The 25,897-nt window shown below is 49.7% G+C and overlaps 2 protein-coding genes across 2 annotated transcripts; both read left to right on the plus strand.

Moving 5' to 3' along the window:
• Positions 1-740: 740 nt before the first annotated feature.
• Gdf10 (growth differentiation factor 10) lies at positions 741-12,520 on the plus strand. The gene is made up of 3 exons (XM_021182526.2): positions 741-1,377; positions 9,051-9,982; positions 11,561-12,520. The coding sequence occupies exons 1-3, from the start codon at positions 1,071-1,073 to the stop codon at positions 11,750-11,752; spliced, it is 1,431 nt and encodes a 476-aa protein (XP_021038185.1). The 5' UTR covers positions 741-1,070; the 3' UTR covers positions 11,753-12,520.
• Positions 12,521-17,919: 5,399 nt separating this feature from the next.
• Gdf2 (growth differentiation factor 2) lies at positions 17,920-24,446 on the plus strand. Its single transcript, XM_021181962.2, has 2 exons — positions 17,920-18,424; positions 21,660-24,446. The coding sequence occupies exons 1-2, from the start codon at positions 18,082-18,084 to the stop codon at positions 22,601-22,603; spliced, it is 1,287 nt and encodes a 428-aa protein (XP_021037621.1). The 5' UTR covers positions 17,920-18,081; the 3' UTR covers positions 22,604-24,446.
• Positions 24,447-25,897: the final 1,451 nt, after the last annotated feature.

Below are 25,897 nucleotides of genomic sequence, written 5' to 3' on the forward strand. Positions count from 1 at the left end.
CTCCTCCCTCCCTGATGCTTTGAAACTTTTTACAAAGTAAATTGAAAGCAAGTCCTTTTCTTTTTTAAGCAATCCTGTCGGACGTTTTCTACAGACCTTTCCTGTGTGTCTTCAACAAGTGGAAACACCGTTGCCAAAGAAAGGGTCAAGTTAACCTGATGATTCTAATTTTGTGTTTTGATCAAGATCTTGCTTCCACCAATTTAGGTTGGCTGAGCTTTGGAAACACACACACACACACACACACACACACACACACACACACACACACACACACACCTTCTGTTGTTAAATCGCTGGAGTTCCTGTTCCCAAGACTGCACCTTTGCATTTTGAGCACACACTAGCTCAGAGACAACTAGGCACACATGGCCTCTGGGTCCTCATGGGGGAGCTGTCATCTTCCAACCACATAGTCATAGCATGCCATTGCAGGGACAACCCCGCAGGCGGGCCCCCCTCCAAAGCCCGCCCAGCCCCCGCGACGCCCTGGCTCAGCTGCAGGCAGCGACACTCCGGAGCCGGCTGCGGGGCTAGTCTCCGGCTCTCGGCGGGGGAGCGGGGAGCGCGCCCGCCCACACCCACGGCCCCCACACTCGCGAGCGCACACCCCGGCGCGCGCACGCCCGCACACCGGGACGCACGCACAACACACCGGGACCACAGAAGGTCTTTTGGCGGCGGCGAGTGGGGACACAGCAGGATCCCCGCCCACCGCGCCCGCGAGGGCGCTATCGGCCACCTCGCCCCGCCCCGCCCCTCGAACTCGCCAGTCCCGGCGCCTCTCCGTGGGCTGCAAAGTTTGCAGCGCAAGGCCGTCAAGGGAGCGCGCCGGCGCGGGCTCGGCTGAGCTCCACGCGGCTCAGGATAGCCGTGGTCGCTGGCCCGGCGGCGTGGATGCTCGGCGCACAGCGCTGCTACAGAGAGCCAATCTCGATACCTCGAGTGGGGTCATCCGGGCTGTCCGAGACCCACAGGGACAGTCCAGCCGCGGACGAGGTGCACAGCCAACACTGAGCCTTCCTTGTCTGTACTCCCGGGCTCAGACCCTTCACCACCGTTACTCAGCCATGGCTCCAGGTCCTGCTCGGATCAGCTTGGGGTTCCAGCTGCTGCCCATGGTGCCGCTGCTCCTGCTGCTGCGGGGCGCAGACTGCGGCCACAGGGGCCCTTCATGGTCCTCACACCCCTCGGCAGCTGCCGGTCTGCAGGGGGACAGGGACCCCCAGCAGTCACCCGGGGACGCAGCAGCCGCTCTGGGCTCAGGCGCCCAGGACATGGTCGCTATCCACATGCTCAGACTCTATGAGAAGTACAACCGAAGAGGTGCTCCACCGGGAGGAGGCAACACCGTCCGAAGTTTCCGTGCCCGGCTGGGTAAGTAGAAGATGCTCCAGGAGTCCTAATCCACCAGTTCTCTTATCTGTCTTCTCTGTTCCTTCGCAGCTTTCTTCTCCCTTCCTTTCTTGTACTGACTTTTAATTCATCTTTCCACTGACAATCCACTCAGTTCCCTGTACCAGGCCAGAGCTTGCAGTGGGTGGGGACAAGTGGTACTTGGTGGCAGACCTCCTGTCCCTGGGAGCTTGCACAACTGCTGGACAACAATCAGCATATACCCAAGGCTTTAGGCACAGAATGGAGATGGGCATGGACTGAGGACCATCCGTGCCATAAGTTGTGCTGACACTTGCTGTATGGGGGTCACAGGGCATGCTCAGCGAGTCACAAGGCAGCACCAGTGGAAGTGCCAAGCACGGAGCCCGGATAGGAAGCTTGATTCAGGTAGCAAGAAAGCACAGAGCACTAAGAGCCTGTGACCTCAGGATGGAAAACTTCAGAAGAAAGGTCTCAGAAAAGGTCCAGAAGCACCTTGCCCAGGTCCTGGTCCATGCCCCACTTTACTCTCTTCATACCTAGGGTTGAACTTGCCAGAGGCCACTTGACAGAGGCTCTCCCCACCCTCTTCCTAGGGAAGGTGGCTCTGAGCCCCTGCCCACTAACTTTGGGCTGAGAAGCCCTTGCAAGGCCCGGGCTAAGTGCGGGAGTGCGGAGGAAGTGAAGTCTGGGAAGCAGGTGGTGAGAAGACCCTGGTTGTCATGGTGACTGCTCATGGTTTCAGAATGCTTTTCCAGAAAATGTGGGCAGGGGTCTCCTGCAGTCCTGTCTGGGAGGAGGCCGTTCCCCTGGAGAAAAATCCTTCAGTCTGCGCTCTTCTTTCCCAAGGTCGATAGGAGCAAACCTCGGCCATCTTCGAGGCTGACCTGTACAGCTCCAGGGCTTCCCACCTGCTGCTCACTGGGCGCCATCTTGGCTTCCGATTCAGACAGAACATGGGTAAGGGGGCATCTTTACCAAAGAACAGAGCCTTCGTCGTACCAGGATGTGTTCCTAGGTTCTAGGCCAACTCTGGCCTCCCTGGGACCTTTTAGTCAATGCCTGGCATTCGTTTCTGGAGAAGCTTTATTAAAGTAAACCCCTTAAGGAACATTTGGCACGATTGAGTTAAATCATTAAAACTATGTGGACTAGTTTGTACTTTATAAAATGGGCAGCACACAACAGCATCTCCCTTTCTGGGGTGGAAGAAAGATGAAATGGAGTAATGTTGTAAGTCCAGCACCCTGGCCAGATTGGGTAGTGTTGTAATGCTTGGAACAGAAAGTACTGTGATTGGTGCTTTGTGTTCCTATAGGCTTGAACTTGACCTGTGTTGCCCATTAATTCTTGCCCCTGGAACCTTGAAGTGCAAACAGAAAGGTCGTCAGGGGTCACCACCGCAAGAAGTGAGCATATCCCACTGGGCACAAACATCTGCTGCAGCCTGGTTATGGAGGGGTACCATTCTGTCTGTTTTCACCATACCAAGGTGATGAGACTTCCTAGCACAAAATAATAGCGAACATGTTAATGGCCTGGGGACTGGACCTTAAATCCAGCACTCCCATTTCACAGATAAGGACAGAAAGACAGATCAGGGGAGAAAGTTGTTGCATCAAGGAGGCAACAACAGCCATTTCCACTGCCACCCTCTCTCCATCAGAACTAAGCTCAAAGTCTGGGAGCAGAGCATCAATCAGGTTGGAAGAGACAGGTTTAAGAAATCAGAATTCCGGTGCAGTCCTGAAGTGTTGAAAGTACCCTTTCGCTTGGATCCCTGATACAAACTAAAGAGTGAGTTCCAACTTCAACAGTTACGGTCCGTGTGCTGTGGGACCTGACTCCTCCCTGTTCTGAGCATGTTTTCTTGTGTGTATGTAGACGAGGTGAGTGGTGAATAGAAGGTAGATTCATGTCTGGCATTGGTCAGAGTTTGGTTGTTTGTACCTTGCCTAGACGTATCTGCATTGCTTCATAATTAGTCTCAGATGTCCCTGCCACTTGATCTGGAGAGCCGTCTGTTGAGGTGTTGTGAGCAGAACACAGACCCCTTGCCACGGCCCTGATCCTGGAGCCTCCTAATCCCAGCAGACTCCACACCGGCAGGTTTCTGCTGTCTCCCCAGGGTAGCACCTACTCCCAAAACCTGTAACAGCTGTTTCACCCTCATCTGCAGGAGGCTTAGGTTCTGAGTGTGAGTCTGTTGGCAGCACCCTGACCCAGTTCTCAGACCCCACCAAGGGACAGCACTTCTCAGGACTTCTAAGTGTTTCTTTCCACTTCTAAGTTGTGACTCCCCTCCTAAGTGATAACAGTTTTAAAGGAACTCAGAAGTGGCGAGTACTTTGAACAGTTCTTGCTATGTGCTCATTTGCAATTTATTGGCTTTTAGCTAGATCACACCAGCGCTCCTTACCCTCTTCCTCTCCTCCCTGAAGTGCACTTTGTTCCCTATTAGCCCAAATCTGTGGAGGGGAAGCCTTTGAGCCTGGCCCTAAGGGTTTAGGTTAGACCACCATTTTCCTCCACACTCCCAATGAATGATCCGAGTTTAATCCCAAGCTTGACACCCACCAGTGTCACACCAAACTAGTTTTCCTGATCTCCCAAAAATACGCAGCTGTCAAAACCACCAAGCCAAACTAGTGCATTAATCCTAGTTCTGTTACTTTAGCAAAATACCAAGCATTGGGTAACTTGTCAGGAGGAGCAGGATTTATCTGGCTCGTGTCCAAACATGGTGATAATGCTTCTGGCGAGAAACCCTGGGGTTATGCCTCAGTGTAATAGACGCATCCTGACTGGAAGACGTGTGAGAAGGGCTGATCAGGAGGCAAGACAGAGAACCAGAAAGCAGAGGGGGAGAGGACAGGTAGCCTTTAGCCAGGTGTGACAGCCCCTCCCTTGGGAACTAAGTAGGGTCTCTTGAGAGGAGTGTCTTCAGTGACCTAATGATTACCCATTAGATCCTACCCCCTAAAGATTCCAGTACCCATAAATACTGCCACACTGAAGACCAAATGTCCTGCCTTTGGAGACAAACCAAACCGAAAACATATCATGGGGCATTTCCTAAGCATTTCATTTGGAGGACACACAGATGCATAGAATATTGGTTTCACCCCAACTAGCTCATGAGGACCCAAAGAATAGGGCTATGGGACAGATATGGTAGGGCAATGGCATGCTGAGGGTGCCCAGCAGGATCCCCAACGGTAGCACTGACAGGGAGAGGACAGGAAGGTTTTCACAGCTAGAGAAGAGCACGGTAAGCTAACAGGAGGGTGGACTGTAGAGGTGAAATTGTCCATTTTGTAGTGGAGCTGTTGGATATTTGGTTAGGAGGACACGGAGGAGGCAGATATGCAGGCAATGCAATAGATGGATGGATCTGCAATCCCAGAGAGCCTGAATTTTGCCTGTTGAGAATGGAATGATATTCCTGAGGGGGCAGGGCGCAGAGAGAAAGGGAAGGAGCAGGCAAAAGAAGAAGAGGGAGAGAGAAGCCATTTTGGTTTTTTTTAAGGCACAATAATAAACATAAGTTATTCCTAATGACATATCCAAAGAGAAGCAGAGTTAAAATAGTATTTTGTAGAATTATTCAAGTCATACACAAAAGAAAATGGACATATGTTTAGAGACATATGCACACATGCAGGCGTGTGGTCATTTCCTAATAGGTTGTATTTTCTGCATGCAAGTATTTCCATTTACCACTGACATTGAGGTATCTGCTGTGCCCTTTGGTCTCTGCAGTTCTTCCCAGGAAATGACCTCTACCTATGGGTTTTGCTGAGGGTCTTTACACAGTGGGGATATTAACCCTTTATTTCCCATGGGTGATGCTTTTGACGAATGTGTATGACATTGAGAGTTGACAATTATAAGGTAACCGTTACACTTGAGGCCAGGGGAGAAGCCATGATGAAATGGTTGCAGCACCTACAAAGACAACAGTGACTGGGGTTGCTTTGAAGTCTGAAGGGAGGAAGGAAGAGAGAGAATTCTCTGCCTCTGTTGGAGAATTAGATAGCTTAGAAGGCCTTCTACTCGAAAGACCCTCAAACAGATACCTGACACAGGCCTGACCTGCTTCTCCTCTGCTGACAAGGGACTGGCCCTCTACTTCCAGCTTGCATAGAAGTTCGAATCTTCTGCATGGTGGACCTACTCTCTTGGGTACATCATGACAATAGATAGAGCACATTGGGGGAGCAAAGGCATGCGTTTCAGGTGAGGGACACCTGAGGACACACCTGATTTTCCTCTCAGCAGCTATAGGACATACCTGCTCTCTCTGATGAGTGAAGAACCCCCCCCCTTTTGTTAGCCATAGCAATGGAACCACTCTTCCCCTGCCCCTTCAGGTGTTCCTACAGTGCAGGGGCTGCACTAGGAATCCCATGGCTCACATCTGTTTCTGAGCAGCAGCTCTTAGGCTCGTGCTGGGAACTAGAGATACCCCGTGAAGTACATCTGGCAAAGCCCTTGTCCTCTTGGGAAATGTGTTCTGGAAGGATATATGGTATCAAACAAATACACATCAGGGTGTTAGGGATGCCCTGAAGACAAAGTCAGGATGGACAGTGCTGAGTGGGTCTTCAGCCACAGGAGCCAAAGGGTGATACCATATGGGCAGAGGTCTGGAAGAGGCCTGACTGATGGGAGAGCCATGAAGAAAACGGTACCATTCCTGACACATGCCACTCATAGGAAGGCCAGGAGAATGGACCTGGGGTGGGGAGGTAGTTGGGATGGTTGACAAGGACCTCAAGTGGGGACTTAGTAAAGGATGGAGTAATTAGGTGGCAGGACCTGAACAGGAGAAGTATGCAATTTGAATATTCCCATAGTCTTGTGCCTTGCTCAGACAGGGCTCTGTAAAGCCCTAATGTGACCAGACCCTGAGAAGAATTATGCTCATTATGATTCTGTGTTCCCAAGAGGCTTTGACTGCCTTTGTCAAGGCTCCAAGCACCACGCTGCAGACCATTTGCAGATGTTTATTGGGAAATGGGGTGGATACATGTAGGAAACAAAGAGGGAGGGTGTCTTCTCATTGGCTATGAGACAGGAGCCACAAGGCTATCGCACAGTGTATAAGACAGAGTATCACACAGTGTATAAGGCTTCTCTTCTTGCTTTCTCCTTGGCGCCCTCTGCCTCCACCTAACTGGAAACATTAGAGATGTTCCTACTGTCAGCCACAGCCTGGAGCTCCTGACTTGCATGCAGGCAGGCATATGCATGTGTGGACCCCCTACTCTGGGGATGGGGATAACCCAACTGAACCTCAGCATTTCCCACAAGGGAGAGTCTTTTTTAGAAAGTTGCCCAGTGAGGGTGAGCTCCCTCTGCCCAAATGCATCCAAGCCAAGTGTAGTAGCATCCTTCCTCTCACCAAGTGTAAAAGCATCCTTCCCTCTCACCTGTCCTATCTGATCCTCCCCACTCTGGACCAATGAGCAGGATAATTAACAAAGCAATACTTGAACTGGATTGAAGGCAAACACAAGCTGCCAAGTCAGATGTTATAGAGACCAAGTGGTAGTGAGCATGTTTGAGTTTATATAGGAAACCCTTGCTCTGGCATCCTTGATCCTAAGCATACAGCATGAGCCATTTCTTTAACCTTTCAAGGGTCAAATTAGCTGAGGAATCTAGTCTCACTAGAGGAGTAATGAAAGAATAACGCACAGAGTGTGATGTTCTCCTCTAGGGCCTGGAGCTTGTTTTCTAGGGCGTTTTCCAGCTTAGGGGTGTATGCTACACATAGTGAGCTTCCCTGCACATAGATCAGTGACCAGAAAACAGAAGATGACACAGGCTCTCCCCTGGATGTCTACATGTGTGCCGTGCAGGAGCCCCAGGCCACGGCCAAGATCGGGGAGACTTCTCTGTAGTTTCCAGCTAGGTCGTTCTGCACATTCACAGTCCTCCTCTGAGATGAGAGCTTCCCCAACTTCCCCAATCTTCATAGCTCCCCCACCCCCAACATGCCTGTTAGGTGGTAGGACTCCATATCACGGCACTCAAAGCCACAGAGTTCTGGGAGGCCAGGTTTAAGTCCTCAAGACAAAATATCCAGGTAGTGAGTCGATTTTTGGAAAATTTTCAAATTTTTTAATGTTTCATTATTACTTTCTGTTTATGTGTGAGTCTCTATACATATGCATGCGTGTCTTGTGCTCAAGGAGACCAGAGGAGGGCATCAAGTCCCATGGAAGTGAAGTTACAGATAGTCATGAGCTATTGTGTAGGCACTGGGATCCAAACCTGGGTCCTCTACAAGAGCAGCAAGTGCTCTGAACCACGGAACACCTCTGCAGCTCTAAGTCAGGGGTTCTTGAAAAATAATCCCAGCTCATCCTCTGCAAATGGCTGTCATACAGACAGATCTGTCTCTTGAGGAATGTAACACCTCTTCAGTACACACCTTCTGGGCTTACAAGCTCTGATCCTCTCCCAGCTGTACCAAGCAGGTAAAACTTTGGTTGGAGAAGAAGGAGAAAATCACCCAGCCACTTTGGTCTTCTCCTGGTCTTCAGTGACTAAGGTGGAAACAACAAAAGACCTTCTCTCCCCGTCTGAAATCTAGAGAGGACTTCCTCATGGCAGAGAGTTTACCTTGCTGTCAAGGCTGGGGTGATGCAGGTGGCTCTGGGGAATACCTGGTGGAGCCAGGAGAGAAGGAGAAGACTTCCAGCCGCCTCTGGAGAGCACAGCAGATGCACTGAGTGTGCCTGGCCCTCCTCAGCGTAACCTTGCGTCTCCAGAGGGCATTGTGAGCCTTGGAGTGGAATGACGTACTGTTGTCCCCATATTGCTATCTCCTTGAAAAAAGTTTTTTGGGGTGTTTGCTTTTTGTCAAGACGGAGTCTCACTATGTAGCTCTGGCTGTCCTGGAATTCACTATGTAAACCTGGCTGGCCTCAGATTCATCGAGATCCACATACCTCTGCCTCCCAAGTACTGAATAATAATAATAATGATAATAATAATAATAATAATAATAATAATAATAATAATAATAGTGGCAGCAATTTACAGGTCCTGGGACATAACAAACACCAAATGACTGCTTTTAATCCTATATTACCTTAAAAGGTGCTAAAACTGCAGCAAGAAAAAGGTGAAGATCTCTTATTTTTCACCTCATTTGGAAGCGTGATCGATCACGCTCAACAGAAGTTGCCTTTAGAATCGGCATAGCTCAGGCTCAGGCGCTTTGCAGATACCTGAGGCAGGTCCTGTAACTAACCCAAGCTCTTAGTGAAGTTGTCAGTGACACTCATTTGCTCTTCGACAGCCAGTGAAGGGCAAACAGGGAACAGCGGGAACTTTAGTGTCTTATATATACTTGATCATCACCCTCTGTCTCTCCCCGCTCCCTCTCTCCCTCCCTCTTCTCTCTCTGTGTCTCCTCCCCCTCCATTTCTCTCTATTTCATCTTGATTCCTCTCAACGGGATGAAGACAACCCCCTCCTTTTGGATCTCAGTGGTGCGAGTTCATCGGGGGTAACCAAGGGGGTCCCCTCATACCTCCAGTGTGAGAACTGCAGGGCGGGAGGAAAGAGAAGTCAGTAGGAATTGTTTTGCTACCCCAGTTCTAGGCAGAAACCCTAGAAGAAGGTGAAGCAGGTTGTGGTTTGTCTTTCCCTTGCAGAAGTGATCGACCAAAAGCCTGTGTATTTCTTCAACTTGACTTCCATGCAAGACTCAGAAATGATCCTCACAGCCTCCTTCCACTTCTACTCAGAACCTCCACAGTGGCCCCGGGCTCGTGAGGTATTCTGCAAGCCCCGAGCTAAGAATGCATCCTGCCGCCTCCTGACCCCAGGTCTGCCTGCACGCTTGCACCTAATCTTCCGCAGTCTTTCCCAGAACACCGCCACTCAGGGGCTGCTCCGCGGGGCCATGGCCCTGACACCTCCACCACGTGGCCTGTGGCAGGCCAAGGACATCTCCTCAATCATCAAGGCTGCCCGAAGGGATGGAGAGCTGCTTCTCTCTGCTCAGCTGGATACTGGGGAGAAGGACCCCGGAGTGCCACGGCCCAGTTCCCACATGCCCTATATCCTTGTCTACGCCAATGACCTGGCCATCTCGGAGCCCAACAGTGTAGCAGTGACGCTACAGAGATACGACCCATTTCCAGCTGGAGACTTTGAGCCTGGAGCAGCCCCCAACAGCTCAGCTGATCCCCGCGTGCGCAGGGCGGCTCAGGTGTCAAAACCCCTGCAAGACAATGAACTGCCGGGGCTGGATGAAAGACCAGCGCCTGCCCTGCATGCCCAGAATTTCCACAAGCACGAGTTCTGGTCCAGTCCTTTCCGGGCACTGAAACCCCGCACCGGACGCAAAGACCGCAAGAAGAAGGACCAGGATACATTCACTGCAGCCTCCTCTCAGGTGCTGGACTTTGACGAGAAGACGATGCAGAAAGCCAGGAGGCGGCAGTGGGATGAGCCCCGGGTCTGCTCCAGGAGGTACCTGAAGGTGGATTTTGCAGACATCGGGTGGAATGAATGGATCATCTCTCCCAAATCCTTTGACGCCTACTACTGTGCTGGGGCCTGCGAGTTCCCCATGCCCAAGGTACTACTTCTATGTTCTCATCTTGTCCCATCCTAACTTGGCTCTGTCCCAATTGGCCGCCCCTCTACCTGCCTGACCTGTTTTATCATTTAAAAAATGAAGATGATGCATCTCCTGTCTGCAGAGGCAGAAACAGATGTCCCCATAATCTGTTGCCGTTTATTTGGTCTCATGGTACTTTTTTAAGTGTTGATTTTTATTTTATTTTATTTTATTTTACTTTACTTTTCTGAGACAGTGTCTCTGCATGTATCCCAGGGAAGGTGTTTGTTGGGGGGGGGGGGGGGGGAGAGAAACACATCCTCAGAGATTGAGTCAGTGCTGCCCCCTGGTGGACAACGTTTGTACCAGGGCTCTCCTGTTTAGCCTGAACCAGGAGAACTGACCCCAGTGATCAGATTGCTTTGAGTGTCAGTGGCTCTCCCAGTGAGCTGTCCCTGGCTTGGCACATTCAGTGGCCCTGAGCTTTCACCTTTCCCCAGTCTGGGTTAACTCCGTCTGTCCATGCCCCTACAGCAGCCTGTGTTGCAGTAGGCTGGCCCAGTCAACCCTCAGCACCCACAACCAGTTTCCGTCTCAGTTAACTCTGCCGACTCCTCCGTGGTATGTCTTCCAAGAAGGAAAGTCAATTCATAAATCCAATTTGAACCTCAATAAACAGACCAAGTGGGAAACCCCAGGCCCAGATGTGGGCCATATAATCTGTCTGGAATTAAGGGGCTTTCCCTCATCCATGCATGCACGAGAGAGAGGAAGGGAGGCGGCTGGCAGAGAGAGATAATCCTCTGAGGGGCTTCTCATGGGACCAGAACAGATGTGGGCTCACAGCGGCTGCTTTATCAGCCTGACTTGCTGCCTCCCCACCTACAGAATGCCAGCTGAACCCCACATGTGCTCTTGCCCCTCTCTGGCTGCCTCCCCTCTCCTGCAACAGCACAAGGCTTCTTGTCAGTGACAGCTCTGATCAGCCAGGCAAGAGTCGAAGCCCATGACCTGGCTGGCTGTGTTCATCTTTTCAGAGATTCGCAGTTTCCAAGCCAGACCACTTCCTATGTGAGACACCTTGGGCATGTTTCTTGGCCATTTTAAGCCATGGTATCTGTGTCAGTACAACGAAGGGCATGTTGTCAATATGCATTAATAAGATGTCAAAAAGGGAATGTCTGGATGCTGCCCCTGTCACCCCAAGTCAAGCACATATTGAAATGCTTGTCTGTGGGCCCGTGCCACACCAAGCATATCATTTTGGTTTTAACCAGGTCACTCTGGAGGCATGTCTGCTGGCTGGGTGAGGCATAGTTCTAGGCTTTCCCTTGCAAAAGTCTCCTTCCAGCTCCAGGTGCTCTTAGCAGGCGCCCCCAAGTGGCCAGTTCCATGTAGCAGATAAAAATATCCCATTTAGACTGGAATAAATGGACAGACTCAGGAGCATCAGGACTGAAGCCTGTGACAGTTTCAGAGGAAACACGCCAGCTCTGGGCAGAGGCCTTTTCTTCCAGGCCACCCCTTACATGGCCTCCTTCGAGAAGCAGTGGTAAACCACATGCTCTGAGCTAACTGTCTTTTCTCATCCTACAGATTGTCCGCCCATCCAACCATGCCACCATCCAGAGCATCGTCAGAGCTGTGGGCATTGTCCCTGGCATCCCAGAGCCATGCTGTGTTCCAGACAAGATGAACTCCCTCGGAGTCCTTTTCCTGGATGAAAATCGGAATGTGGTTCTGAAGGTGTACCCCAATATGTCCGTAGAGACCTGTGCCTGTCGGTAAGATGGCTTCAAGATAGAAGGCAGACCTGCTTTGTCCCTGCCCTGCAGAGTGGCAATCTTGGAGCCAGGACTTGACTCGGGGAGGTTCCAGGTGCTAGACAGAGCTTACAGGCAGCCCTGCTGGGACCAAGAAAGATCTGCCCACCACATCGCAATTCTTCGGTTCTTCCGTGCTAGTGGTAGCTCTGTAAAGGCGTGTTGAGTTCCTGGAAGAAATCTGGAATTAACTGTGGTCTGCAATTTGCCCATCATCCCTGCTCACACTTTTCAAGGCCTAGAAATAACGTGTGTCCTCAAATGTCAACTCCAGGCATTTGTCCTCTCAAAACCTAGAAAGACTATGCAAATCTTGGGGTACCCCCCCATGGCAGTTTAAATGCTGTTTTAAAACCCTCAGGCTGCATTCTAGAAACAGGGCCTAAACCATGGCACAAGTGGGTATTTTCTCTTACGTTTCACTACACGTGCTTTTATACATGCAGTATGCACATGTAATCAAGATTGATTTCTTCTTTTAATATATGTATTTCTATTTCAAAGCAAAATGGAGAGAGTCGACCCCATCCCCAACAGAGGTAATAGTGCAAGTTAGGTGTGGGTTGTTTAAACATGTGTATGGAAATAATACATACAGTAATATGTTGGAATACTAAAAAAGTAACCAAGATTTTATATTTTTGTAAATTATACTTTGTATACTGTAGATTGTGAGTGTTCTGTGTTTTTATGGAAAGCTAATAAATTAAAGGTGCAGAGGTATCTGGAAAAACTGAATGTCACCATTCCACAATATCAATTATTCCCTTATCCAGCCTGTAAATCCCTACCCTGGGCGAGCATTAAAATGGAATATGGTTCCAGGATGGCACAGATACTGTCCTAGAGTTTCCTCATATCCCTAACCTAGTTGACTGGCAGGTATCTGTGTCACCTTTGGTATTAAGTGACAGGAGCAGGTCAGTGTAATAAAAGCAGAAGGAGATTTGACATATGCAGTTAGGAAATATCTCAGGAGCTCCACAGTTCAATAGGAACAGGAAGGGCCAGATGATCTCCCAGAATCCCTGTCCCCAAAGGTCACCCCAATGACTCTACTATGAGCAGCATTGGTGTGATATTGGCTTTCCTTACAGTGATTATCCCAGAAGTCCTGGGTTGGGCAATTGTTAAGGAGAAAATAGGTGCAGTCTGAGACAGACACACCACAATCCCTTCAGCGGGGATAGGGACACAACATTGGCCAGGGACCTCACCACAGAGACCTATAGCTGCCAAGGCTTGCTAAGGAGGGAGGAAGCTGACAAGCAGTTGGGGCTGCCAAATTCAGTGCTCTCTAAGGAAGTGTTCCAGGAAATGTAGGTGAGGCTAGGAAGGAAACAAGGAACTGTGCACACCAACCCTCACCCAACCACCACATCCATTTGGGCTGGGCGCTGCTCTGCTGTTTGCAAAACCCTTCACTGAGTCCGGCTTTAGGGAAGGGAGGTGGAACGTGTTTCCAGTCTGCGCCTTCGTGAACTGCTACCTCCCAATTCCTGGGCCCTCCGCTCAGGAGGCCCCAGTGGCGTGGGAAGCCTGGGCAGCCTCGGAGGAAGGCTGTAACGACTGCATTGTGGTCTGGGTGAACTGCAAGAGCATCCAGAACGGGTAAGTGGGAGAGACATAAATGCGACTTGATGGGGTCTGTCCACATCCTCACATCCCATCCCCTGAGATGTTCCACGTGCCCTAGGACATCTGCAGACACAGATACCCGCGCCCGTTAGCCAGGCGAGGAGAGACTACGACATTCAGCACGCGCCACCTTAGTCCCTTATCCCTGAAGGAATGCACAGGAAGCTAAATGAGTCCTTCCAAGCTGTTACAGACGGTGTGGGTGCCTCAAGCCGATCTGCAGACTTGGCGCTTCGCTTGCCGTGTCACACACGGTTGGAACATGGTGGAATATAATTATGTGACTAGCAAAATAAATTAATACCAGGGCTTGAAAGGATCCCGCCCTTTCTTCCAAATATTAGATTCTGCTTTGTCTTCCTCTCTCAGTTTTGTTCCCCCCCCCCCCAATGAACTGCTTTCTCCCTTCTCATAGCTATGATATCTTCACTTAGTTCTTTCTGACATTTATAATTTCTGGGAGACCACTGGGATTCTCAAAGGCCTGCAACCTCTCCAAGTCTTTGTCTCTAGACGTCTGGGATGAGTCAAGGCAGCGTGAGAGGCTCTGACTGAGATCCAGACGTGGGCAGGGACATGGGCAGGGGGTCAGACCCATGAAGGCTGCATAGTACTCATGGGAGAAATGTGAATGGTGAACCCCACTCTGTGGTGGGAGGAGCTGGTGTCATCGCTGAACACCTCTAACTTAGGAAGCAGGCTCCTTTTCAGATGTAGCATCTCAGAACACATCACCAAGGACACCTCCCTCTTCCCTGCAGTTCTTGAGAGACAAGCCATGCCCGATTGTTCAGAGGAACAAAAATACATCCCTGTAGGAGCTGCATGGAGTAGCCAGAGGCAGGGAGAGCTGGAGCTGAGGACCTGCTCCCAGTTGGCCCTTGATAAACACTGAGCCACTTGCCTGGCCAGTGACAGTGCCCAGGCAGCACACTGCTTAGAACTGCAGTTCTCAAAGTTGATATTCGAACCAGCCACACTAAGCGCCTAAGAGCTGGTTGGAAACACAGAGGCTCAGAATAGATCAGAAAGCTGTGTGATCCCAGCAGATCATTCTGATGCACGTGTTCAAACCTGTATATGAAATATGCCTTTATTTACTAGTGGTCGTGTGCTTTTCAGGCTCTCTCTCTCTCTCTCTCTCTCTCTCTCTCTCTCTCTCTCTCTCTCTCTATGTGTGTGTGTGTGTGTGTGTGTGTGTGTGTGTGTGTGTGTGTGTGTGTGTGTGGTAGTGTTGCTAAGCTTTTTCTCTAAGCAGAGAAGTTTTGATGGAAGAGGAGAATTGTATGGGTTACAAAGTGAAACATGAAAAAGTGGGAGATGGGTTCCAGGGTTCCCCTACATACACCAAATCTGAGGATGGTTAAATCTCTTTTATTAAGTAGCCAAGTGAGATGACTCAGCAGATAAGAGCGCTTGCTTCTCCTTCCGAGGCGCTAAATTCAGCTGCTATAGCCCATGTCAGACAGTCCACAGTTGCCTCTAACTCCAGTTCCACAGTATCTGCCACCCTCTCTGGCCTCTGGGCACCAGCGCTTACATCACACACACACACACACACACACATAAATAAAAGTAAGTTTTAAAAAGCATAAAACAACAACAAAGAAATGCAGAAATGAAAAAAAATGCCTGCTCCTCTGATCAAATCATTATATTGTATATATGAATGAAAATGCTACATTGCATCTTACAGATATGTGCAAATTTTCTATGTGTCCATTGAAAGTCAAAATACATTTTAAAATAAAATAAAATCACACCAAGTTGTTATACTGTATTGTTTAGGGGAAGGAAAACCTCCTGCAAACACAATACAAATGCAGGGTTGTTTGTTTTCTTTTTCAATTGTTTTTAACCCCAGGGTGATAGCATCTAAGGATGTGGAATCCGTAGACATGGGGAGAGGCAGCTGTATAGTTTAGTGTGTCCTTTGACACATAACCAATGTTAAATATTTGAATAAGTAAATAGAGCTACTCAACCCCTTTCCATTCCCAACTCATGCAGTCAGATTAGAGGAGGGAGCCTAGGACTAGATTAGGCTTGACTGACAGGTACAAGAGGCAGGGAAGGGGAGCCAGCTCAAAGGAGCATCCACAGCTTGGGGAGTAGAACAGAAACTGAAGAAACACCATTATCTGTGAAAGCTTGTGTCCCCAGATGTTGGCGAAGTAGAATAAACTAAGTTGGGCTCTCATTTCAGAGCTGTGGAATACAGCTCACTGACTGAGCTTGCCAGCTGGCTTCCTCCTGGTCTCCCAACCACACCACCTCTTACCCTCCTCCATGCACCAACATCAGGTACTCAAATGCAGGTGGCACCTGCGGTGTTCTCCTCCAGCCAAGTCCACCGTTGGCCTCCTCCCTCCTCTGAAGACCCGTCCTCAGGCCCTCCCACCTCTACCCAGAAATCTGTGTCTCCATCACAGCAGTACCATCTCCATTTGGACTACTGAAGCAACATTAGGCATCTGGTGGCTCTCACGGTATTTTATGAATGATAAATACACACACTTATTAGAATGCCTCAGACCAGGCACTTGGTGTCATCAAGATTCTGCTCTTGCGCTCTGTAAAAGCAGAGCTCAATCTGAAGCGTCTCAAAGCCTGGATCTGGGCCTGATGAACCACTCTCTAAGGTGCCTTCCTTCTAGAGGCTGTATACGTTCAAGAACATAGCCCAATGGCAAACTACCACACTGTTATCTCCAGACCAACACAGGTTCAACTGCATGACCTCGGGGACCCATGCATATCTAGGTAGAGGTCTGGAACCCTAGACCTTGTTTTTCAGTGAATGTGTTCACTGTCATGGTGACAACTCTACTGCACACATAGAAGGGGGTCCAGGATGGAAATTCATGGGTAGTGCTGACCACGTGGGCCTTGACTCATACGGCGCTCAGCATCAAACCTGAAGTTTCCTGTGGCCTTCATAAGACACCAGTGAACACACTGTGCTTTGGCCCTTATGCTCAGACTCTTTGAGTGTGGAGGGTGTTTATCCTAGAGGTTATGGCACATCATGAGGCTACAGACCTCATTCTGCAGCTCCTCCTGGCCCGCGGCTCTGCAGCTTCAGCGCCATCTCCTGGGCTTAGCATGCATTGCATTCATCTTTCCCAGTCCTGTTTCAGACAGGAATAGGTGCCCAGCACACTTCTGCTTTCAGCAGCTCCTCACCATACCCTTCCCTTCTCCCCTCATTGTGTCTCTAAAAGGGTGGATACAAGTTCTCCCTGGCAGTTCCTGGTTTCACTCTCCCACTCTGGAAGCCTGCTGTGGCCCATCCTACAATGTCTTGGCCCTCTATTTCCTCTCCCCAAGAGCCCTGACATCAGACTATCATATCCCATCTTCCTTGGATTAAGCTGCCGCACATCCCAAGTGTTTTTAACTGTCTTCTCTCTTCACTTTGATTAATGCTACTTGTGACGAGACAGACAGAGGCTAAGCACGGAGATACAGCTTTTAAACACTGTCTTTGGGCTAGCTCAAGCAGCCTTCATAGGAGAGAAGCCATCTCTGGACATAGAGTCAGTCTCAGAACTGCCCAACGGCTCCTGTGAGCTCCAACTTCTCTGTGGGTCTCCTGGCTGAGAATCATGATCTAGGTGACCTTCCCATCAACATGAACCAAGTCGTCCTCTGAATACCCATACACACACACACACACACACACACACAAACTTACACTTGTGCACTTGCATATACCAGCACCACACAGACGAGGGTCAAGGCTGGAGCTCAGAGCACCAGATACATATGTTTGTGGTACTAATAAGCAGCTAGCCTGAACACAGAGCTTCCCTTTACCCCACCCCCACCCCAGCACGGTCAGAATCAGCACTGGAGGGTGGTTGAACATAGCTACCCACTGTCAGGAGCTGGCAGTGGCCTACATGTATGCAAACACATCTTCTTAAAGGAGACTCAAAAGGGCTGAGGCCACAGCTTGGAAGAACAGTGGGGACAGGAGGTACCATCTGTGTTGGCTGGGACGTCACCAGTCCACTGAATGTTCTGGACCCATGCACACTCCATTCTCAGTACTCAGGAGCTCTTTCCTCAGAGGGCAGTGCCTAGATACGCTTCCGGGTTCTGATACCATAAAGACCAGACTTCGTCTAACCCTGATGCAATCTCCCCCTTCACCCCACCTCCCTGACCCCCACAGTTTGTGTCGTCTTCTGGGTACTTGGTGAGCTTTCTATATCTGGGGAACTTCCCAGCCTCATTTTCTGAATTCCTTGTTTCTGTGGTCCACCAGGATACGGTCTGTGTGCCCCTGCCTGGAGAGTCTTCTGAACGAAGCCAGCAAGGAAACGAACAAAAATTCTAATTAGGGTGGATGACCCTCCGGAGAAATGCCGATCCTTTACAGTAGTCAGCATCCTTTCCACCAGCCCCTAGTGCTGGTCAGATGTTTATACAGTCTTCATTAAAGAGAGCTGCCTGAGATAAGAGGTCCAAGCATAGCATCCACACCCAGATAAGAAGAGTGGAGGACTGTCAGATTGTTGGGGAGAACGTGAGACAGCCAAGCTCTTGGCTAAGCAGGCAACAGGACAATGTGGGCCTGTTCCTCCCGGGCTCCTCATTGCACCAAGTGGTAGACCACAGCAGCCCCACAGGCCCCCTTCAGGGCCCAAGATGTCCCCTGGGGCCTTCCGGGTGGCCCTGCTCCCGCTGTTCCTGCTGGTCTGTCTCACACAGCAGAAGCCGCTGCAGAACTGGGAACAAGCATTCCCTGGGGAAAATGCCCACAGCTCCCTGGGGTTGTCTGGAGCTGGAGAGGAGGGTGTCTTTGACCTGAAGATGTTCCTGGAGAACATGAAGGTGGATTTCCTGCGCAGTCTCAATCTCAGTGGCATTCCCTCCCAGGACAAAACCAGAGCGGAGCCACCCCAGTACATGATCGACTTGTACAACAGATACACAACGGACAAATCATCTACGCCTGCCTCCAACATCGTGCGGAGCTTCAGCGTGGAAGGTATACTGCTTCCTCCAGGGTTCCGTGGGGTGGGACGTACTGCACCCTGCCCCCCACAGTGAAGTGGCTCTGCTGTGTGGGACGGTCACTGACCACGGCAGACCTTCAGGTTTCTGTGGAAGTGACTCTCAATGAAACAGGGAGAAAATACGAATTCCCTGTTCATCATTTGCGTGGCTAATGGCTTCCCTACAGGGCAGTGCAAATCATGGGCCCTGTCCATCAACACTAAAGGATCTGGTGCACAGCCTGGCTCCTCCTCAGGCCACATCCACAGTTAACCCCGTAGGTACCCAGTATACCAGGTTTCTGCTTCCCTCTGTTCACTCCCTCTCTGCCTCATTTTCCTGTTTCTGCTTCAGCCTCCTTTGCTCTCCTTCCTGCCTCCCCTACTCCCCCCTCCCTCCTCTCTCTCTCCTCTTCTTCCCTCTCCTCCCTTTTCTTTCCACTTGACTTCCTCTTCCCTTCCTATCTTCCTTTCTCCTTCCCTGCCTTCTTCTGACTAGAAATAGATCATTCATTTAGCCTGCAATAAACTTGTATATTTTTCAGCTTTAAAAGGAAACCAGGTTTTCTCTTATACAGTGTATTTTAGAACTAGATTTTAAATGTCAATAGAGTACGACTAGAAGAGGTAGTGGGCAGTGTGTCTGTCCAATATGTTTTCGGTGTCAAGTGTCCTTGATTTAGGAAGATTAGATGATAAACACGGAGGTGAAGTCTGTAACTGACAACTCACAGAACACCAGAATCCGCATAGAATGAGTTACTGAAGAGAAAGCTGGGATTGCTAGGGCTGAGGAACCCGGGTCAGGCACCCTTTGCAAGGTCACGTTGCTGGCCCTACGTCCTGCATAGAACCAGCTGCATAGAACCAGCTCCCCTTCTTCTGGTTTGGCATCTTGCTCTGAAGGACCAGGAGCCCAGGGCCTCTCTCTTTCTGATTCAGAGATTTGCAAATGCCCAAGGGTTCCAGTTTAGGGTCACAGGCAAGCCTGGCCAGATATGTCCAGCCTGCAGAGCGTGTGTGTCTAAGGACACTTGTGACCACCTTACATGCTCAGTGCTGCTGAGTTTTCTGACTGCCCAACAGAAGTTTCAAGGAAACTTATATACATATATACATACATATATATATACATACATATATATACATATATATGCCTTATTATGTAATAAGTCTTATATTTCTAAGTCAGAAGGAGACAGGAAAGGAGAGAGGACCATAGGAAGGGAAGAGGAAGTTAAGAGGAAAGAAAAGGGGAGGAGAGGAAAGAGGAGGAGAGAGGAGGGAGAGGGAATTAGAGGAGGCAGGAAGTGGCGCAAAGGAGGCTGAAGCATATATATATGTGTATATATATATATATATGTATATATATATATGTATATATATATGTATATATATATGTATATATATATGTATATATATATGGCTTCATTTATATATATATTATATTATATATAATTAAATTATACACAGACTCACACACATATGGCTTCATTTTTTAAATATAGAATTTGCAGATCACCAGGCCCCAGGATTCTCTAGGCTCTCTGCCTAGGGGAAAGGCTGGATTTTGTTTTTGTTTTTGTTTTTTTATTTGGGGCCTACGTCATCATATTCCACTGGCCAGAATGTGAAGCCCAGCCAGAGATACCAAGCCCCCTACATCATTGGCACGATTACTCCACGCACTCAGCAGCAGCAACACCAACAACACTCACACATGACCTAGGAAGCATTCGTCTAATCCCGGTCAGCCTGTGATTTCTGGTGTCTGGCAGCAGTCCCACAGCCACTGCAGAGGTAGCCTCAGTGAGGGTGCTCTTGGCCATGAGTGCAATGCACAGTTCTCACTGTCTGATGTGCCACAGCACTCACCAGATTACTCGGAAGTTTCATCGGCACATCATGATGAGCAGTGAGAACACAGAGAGCCAGAGTAAAGGGCTACATGCTTTGTCACGTGCACTGGGCTTGCACAGGATGGGAGGGGTATAGAAGTATTACTTGAACATCAGCCCTTGGCTCATGGCCGGCCTGTAAGTCTCATGGGCCACCTTGATAAAATGGTAAGATGGACCCCATTATACAAGAGAGGAAACTGAGGCACCGAGAAACTCCAAAGTTTCCAGGGAGGGGCAGTCAAGACCATCCTTCAGACCAGTTGCTAGGTTTCAAAGTAGCTTGGGTCTCTGCTCATCCTCCCACATAAGGAGCCCCATCCCCTACTCCCACAAACTGAGAGAACAGAGGCCTGTTTCTGAGGTTCTACTGTGATCCAGAAACAAACAACTCCTAACTTGGAAGTGACGTTTACCACAGGTACAGTTTTCTAAACTTCTGGTATACTCTTAGTTAAGACCTCACCAAGCCTGTTTCACACAATGCACATCAGCATGGGCGTGCATGCATGCAGAAGGAACACTATGTGCAGGACTTAGAGCTATCTGTACTTCCAGGCATCCCGTGGGTGTATCAGAACATGTCTCCCAAGGATAATGCAGTGATTGAGTGCTGGCACGGACCCACAAATGGCAATGTCTGTGGTCAAGTCGCAGCCCAGGAGAAGTGGGAAGCAGACACTTATGCGTCTAAGAGAAAACCCCCATTTTTTGCCTAACTGTTGGCATGAAGATACTTTTCCCTCTAAAAGAAAAAAAAATGCACTTTCACTTTTGATAGAAGTTATTAACACCATTGCAATTACTTAAATACTCCAATGCTGCAATGTTTTGCTTTATCTAAATATTTTTATTTTGATGTTTGATTAAATATTTGACGTCACTGTTCCCCCACCAGCACTGTAGCATCTTTACTGGAAAGCTGACAGTGTATTTTCTGGCTTGCCTTAAGTGTGGATGCCAATTAACTGTGTGCACTCTGACAGCTCCAATGCTATGCATCCAATGCTGTGGATCAGTAGATCTCCACATGTGTAAAGTTGGAATAATAACAAGATGCTCCCAGACTCATGGTCTAAGGCTGAGCATATAGTAGATGCTCAATTCAGCCAGTAGGTACTGTTAATACGGGCTGAAGGTATCTGCCTCTGCTTTTCCTGGAACAATCCTCAGAGAACCTTCTATTAAGGTTCTAAATGACACAGAGTGAAGCAATAGTGACAAAATCTATCATTTTAGACGTCCCTTGTAGCCAATCATGAAGTTTGGCTTCGGTATCATAAAAAATGGACAGCAGGCAGATGGCCCTCTGCATGTGTTTGCATTTCAGATGCTATATCGACAGCTGCCACGGAGGACTCCCCCTTCCAGAAGCACATCCTGATCTTCAACATCTCCATCCCTAGGCACGAGCAGATCACCAGGGCTGAGCTCCGACTCTATGTCTCCTGCCAAAATGATGTGGACTCCACTCATGGGCTGGAAGGAAGCATGGTCGTTTATGATGTTCTGGAGGACAGTGAGACTTGGGACCAGGCCACAGGGACCAAGACCTTCTTGGTATCCCAGGACATTCGGGATGAAGGATGGGAGACCTTAGAAGTCTCGAGTGCCGTGAAGCGGTGGGTCAGGGCAGACTCCACGACTAACAAAAATAAGCTCGAGGTGACAGTGCAGAGCCACAGGGAGAGCTGTGACACACTGGACATCAGTGTCCCTCCAGGTTCCAAAAACCTGCCCTTCTTTGTTGTCTTCTCCAATGACCGCAGCAATGGGACCAAGGAGACCAGACTGGAGCTGAAGGAGATGATTGGCCACGAGCAGGAGACCGTGCTTGTGAAGACATCCAAAAATGCTTACCAGGGGGCAGGTGAGAGCCAAGAGGAGGAGGGTCTAGATGGATACACAGCTGTGGGACCACTTTTAGCTAGAAGGAAGAGGAGCACCGGAGCCAGCAGCCACTGCCAGAAGACTTCTCTCAGGGTGAACTTTGAGGACATCGGCTGGGACAGCTGGATCATTGCGCCCAAGGAATATGACGCCTATGAGTGTAAAGGGGGTTGCTTCTTCCCACTGGCTGATGATGTGACACCCACCAAACATGCCATCGTGCAGACCCTGGTGCATCTCAAGTTCCCCACGAAGGTGGGCAAAGCCTGCTGCGTTCCCACCAAACTGAGTCCCATCTCCATCCTCTACAAGGATGACATGGGGGTGCCAACCCTCAAGTACCACTATGAGGGGATGAGTGTGGCTGAGTGTGGGTGCAGGTAGTCCCTGCAGCCACCCAGGGTGGGGATACAGGACATGCAAGAGGTCCTGGTACGGTCCTGCATCCTCCTGCGCATGGTATGCCTAAATTGATCAGAAACCATCCTTGAGAAGAAAAGGAGTGTAGTTGCCCTTCTTGTGTCTGGTGGGTCCCTCTGCTGAAGTGACACTGACTGGGGTATGTGGGCCTGTGGGCAGAGCAGGAGACCCTGGAAGGGTTGGTGGGTAGAAAGATGTCAAAAAGGAAGCTGTGGGTAGATGATCTGGGAACAGCAGGAAACCAGGCAGAAACTAGCAGAAGATACAGGTGATGTGCAGAGAGTTTCACGGAACTCACAGGGTCAAGGAAGCTGAGACTCATTCTGACAACGTAAGGTGTGAAGGAAGGAGTGAACTCCAGCTGCTGCTTCCTGTCACTGCCACACTCCACTGAGATGCACGTCGTGACCTCTGACTGTCAGTTGTAGAGACCAAAACTCAGCAAGCCAATGACTATGACTCAGCAGATGATTCTACCCCAGGTCTGTTGGTCCCCAAATTCTGAGACCTTCCCAAGTGTCGCATGTGGTTTAGCAGATCAGTGTGTATTGATGGAGTCACTATATATTGAAGGCCCAGCTCGAGGCCAGGTAGGGCTGAGCCAGGTCCACACCCACCACGATGAATAGGCTGCTTGCTGTGCTCCAACACGATCTGCTTGCTCCCTGCCCATGCTCACTCTGTGGCCATGTGACTTATGATAAAACCCCTCCCCTGGAGAAATATCCCCAAACAACCACAGAAGGGAGACAGTTCAGGACCTCAGCCCTCTGACGCGCACTGTGACCCTTGGGAGTTTCAGGAGTCATGCAAGGCCACTTGCAATCCTTTATTATAATTCTGTGACCATCTGGGAGAGACTGCCTACGGCTTGGGCCTCTGAAATTATCTACTCTGTCTGGCCAAATCCACAGGCAGAAGCATCTCCTGCCTACGGACTCCACAGAGGACAAGGCTGGGGTCTAAATTTGTTGGGATCTAATGTGCTTCTGGTTAACTATGAAATTTAACTATTTTCCTTCCCTGGTGACCTGCACTCCAGTGATTAGAAGTCCAGCCTTACCTGTGAGAGAGCTCCTGGCATCTAAGAGAGCTCTGCTTCCTCATCGTCCCCACCAGCTGCCAGCTTCCTTGTTCTTCCTTGGAAGTGTGTCCTCAGGGAGAACAGCATTGTTGTTCCTGTGCCTCAAGCTGACTCTCCTGTGGCTCATAGGACTGAATGGGGTGAGGAAGAGCCTGATGCCCTCTGGCATTCAGAGCCTGAAGGACTTCAAAACATCTGGACAACTCTCACTGATTGATGCTCCAACATAATTTTTAAAAAGACCTGCATTAAATGTTTCCATGGAACAATGACCAACTTTAACCCAAAACACAATGGAGCACTGGTGTTTAGTCGGTAGAGCTGGAGAAAAGATAAATCCCTAAAACATGCTAGCCAGCATAGCATGGCAGTGCTGACCACAGATGGTGGTGGGTGGTGACGTCTTCTTCAGGTCCCAGTGACATGTCTGTGTGTGAGGGAAAGTTTTACTTAGAAATAAAGTCTAATGCCTGGAATGTGCCTTTCCTGAATGTAACGTCAGAGCTGAAGGCCCTCCAGTGCCTCAGACCTGCCAATCTGCTTTAATTAGCCCCTAGGAGATGTGCCATTAACTGCCCTGGGGTAGGCAGAGGGGAAGGACATGAAGCTTCCAGAAGGTGAAGGTGTGTGGCATCTGCACATTGGGGTCAGTGAACACACACACACAGACACACACGAGTGTGTGTGTGTGTGTCTGTGTGTGTGTCTGTGTGTCTGTGTATATGTTTGTGTGTTTGTGTGTGTGTGTGTTTGTACTCATACACATGCTCACGCACGCACGCACACACACATGTACATGCAAGTGCTTTGCATGTGCTGCCATGAGCAACTATGGGGACAGAAGTTTGCTGGAAGATAGCTGCCTCACTTCATTCTCCCCTCCCCACATACATACTCCAGAGCAGAATGTCTCTCTAGAGGGGACAGATAACCTTAGGGTGTCTCTGCCAGTGTCTGTCCACCACTGTCATGCTCAGAAACCCATGTCTCCAGCCAAACCCTGCCCACAAACTCACCCCTGTTCTCCATCCCCAGGCCAAGGTTCTGCTCGCCCCACTCCCAATTTCTAGCTGCACAACAACTTCCATGACCTGTGAGGGGGGCCTCAAACTCTAGCATCACCCACTCTAGCCTCCTGGATCTTCTGGCTCTGGAGACCATCAGTCCTGGCTCAGGGGTTCATCTCCCACCCTAGGACTCCATAGAGGACAAGGCTGGGGTTAGAGTTCCTTACAGAAAACAATGAATTTCAACTTCAGTGTCATAATAAAAATGGACACCGGGCAGGTGCCCCTATGCATGTGCTTGCACTGTAGGTCCTGTCTCATCAGCTGCCACAGAGGACTTCCCCTTCCAGAAGCACAACAGCTCGTCAGCATCTCCATCCCTGGGCATGAGACACCCGTTACACAGTTGCTAGGCCCAGCAGGGAAAGCTGACATCCTCCTGACTTGTGCCATTCATGACTATGAGCCTTCCGGAGATATGCCCACAAGACACTTGCTTTGCCACTTCTGGAGGGCCAACATGCCCTGTGGCTCAGAACAAACTGGTGTTGTGCAGTGCACAAGGATAAAACACACAAGGGGGGTCTCTGACTTCCATGGCACTGGGTTATTTTCACATAGCATTTGTTGAAACTTGCTCACCCACGACTATGCATTGAAATGTGGTATGTCCATCCTCGGTCCACTTTCACGGCTGATGGACCCACCTCCAATGCTACGTTGGACACAGCTCCTAAAGTACCTTCCAGTTGTGGCAAAGTGATCTCTGCAATGTGCATGAAGATGCTGAAGCCATGGAAGGAGAGTCCTGTCCTAAGCTGTTCAGTGAGAAGCTGCCCTCTGCCTCTTTTATGACCTATTCTCTGTGCAAGGAGCAAGGGGAAAAAAACTGAAGAAAGCTGAATAAAATGTGCTGGACACTTTAACATAGGGACTGATCTCAGGAAGTGGTCTCAGGCCTTACAAATCTAAGGAGACAGAATTCATGTTCTAATGCAGAATGGCTGCCCTAGGACCTGATGACCCTGTTGTTCCTGCCTTCAGGGTTTCTCCAGTCGGTGTATCATCTCTCAAAGGCCAGCCAGTTGTATTCACAAGGCAACTCCATGGGAAAGAGGCAAGATGCGTGCCACCGTCTGCCTCACACTGTCTGTCTCACCTTCCACA

This window comes from Mus caroli, chromosome 14 (genome assembly GCF_900094665.2).
Source record: "Mus caroli chromosome 14, CAROLI_EIJ_v1.1, whole genome shotgun sequence".
NCBI lineage: Eukaryota > Metazoa > Chordata > Mammalia > Rodentia > Muridae > Mus > Mus caroli.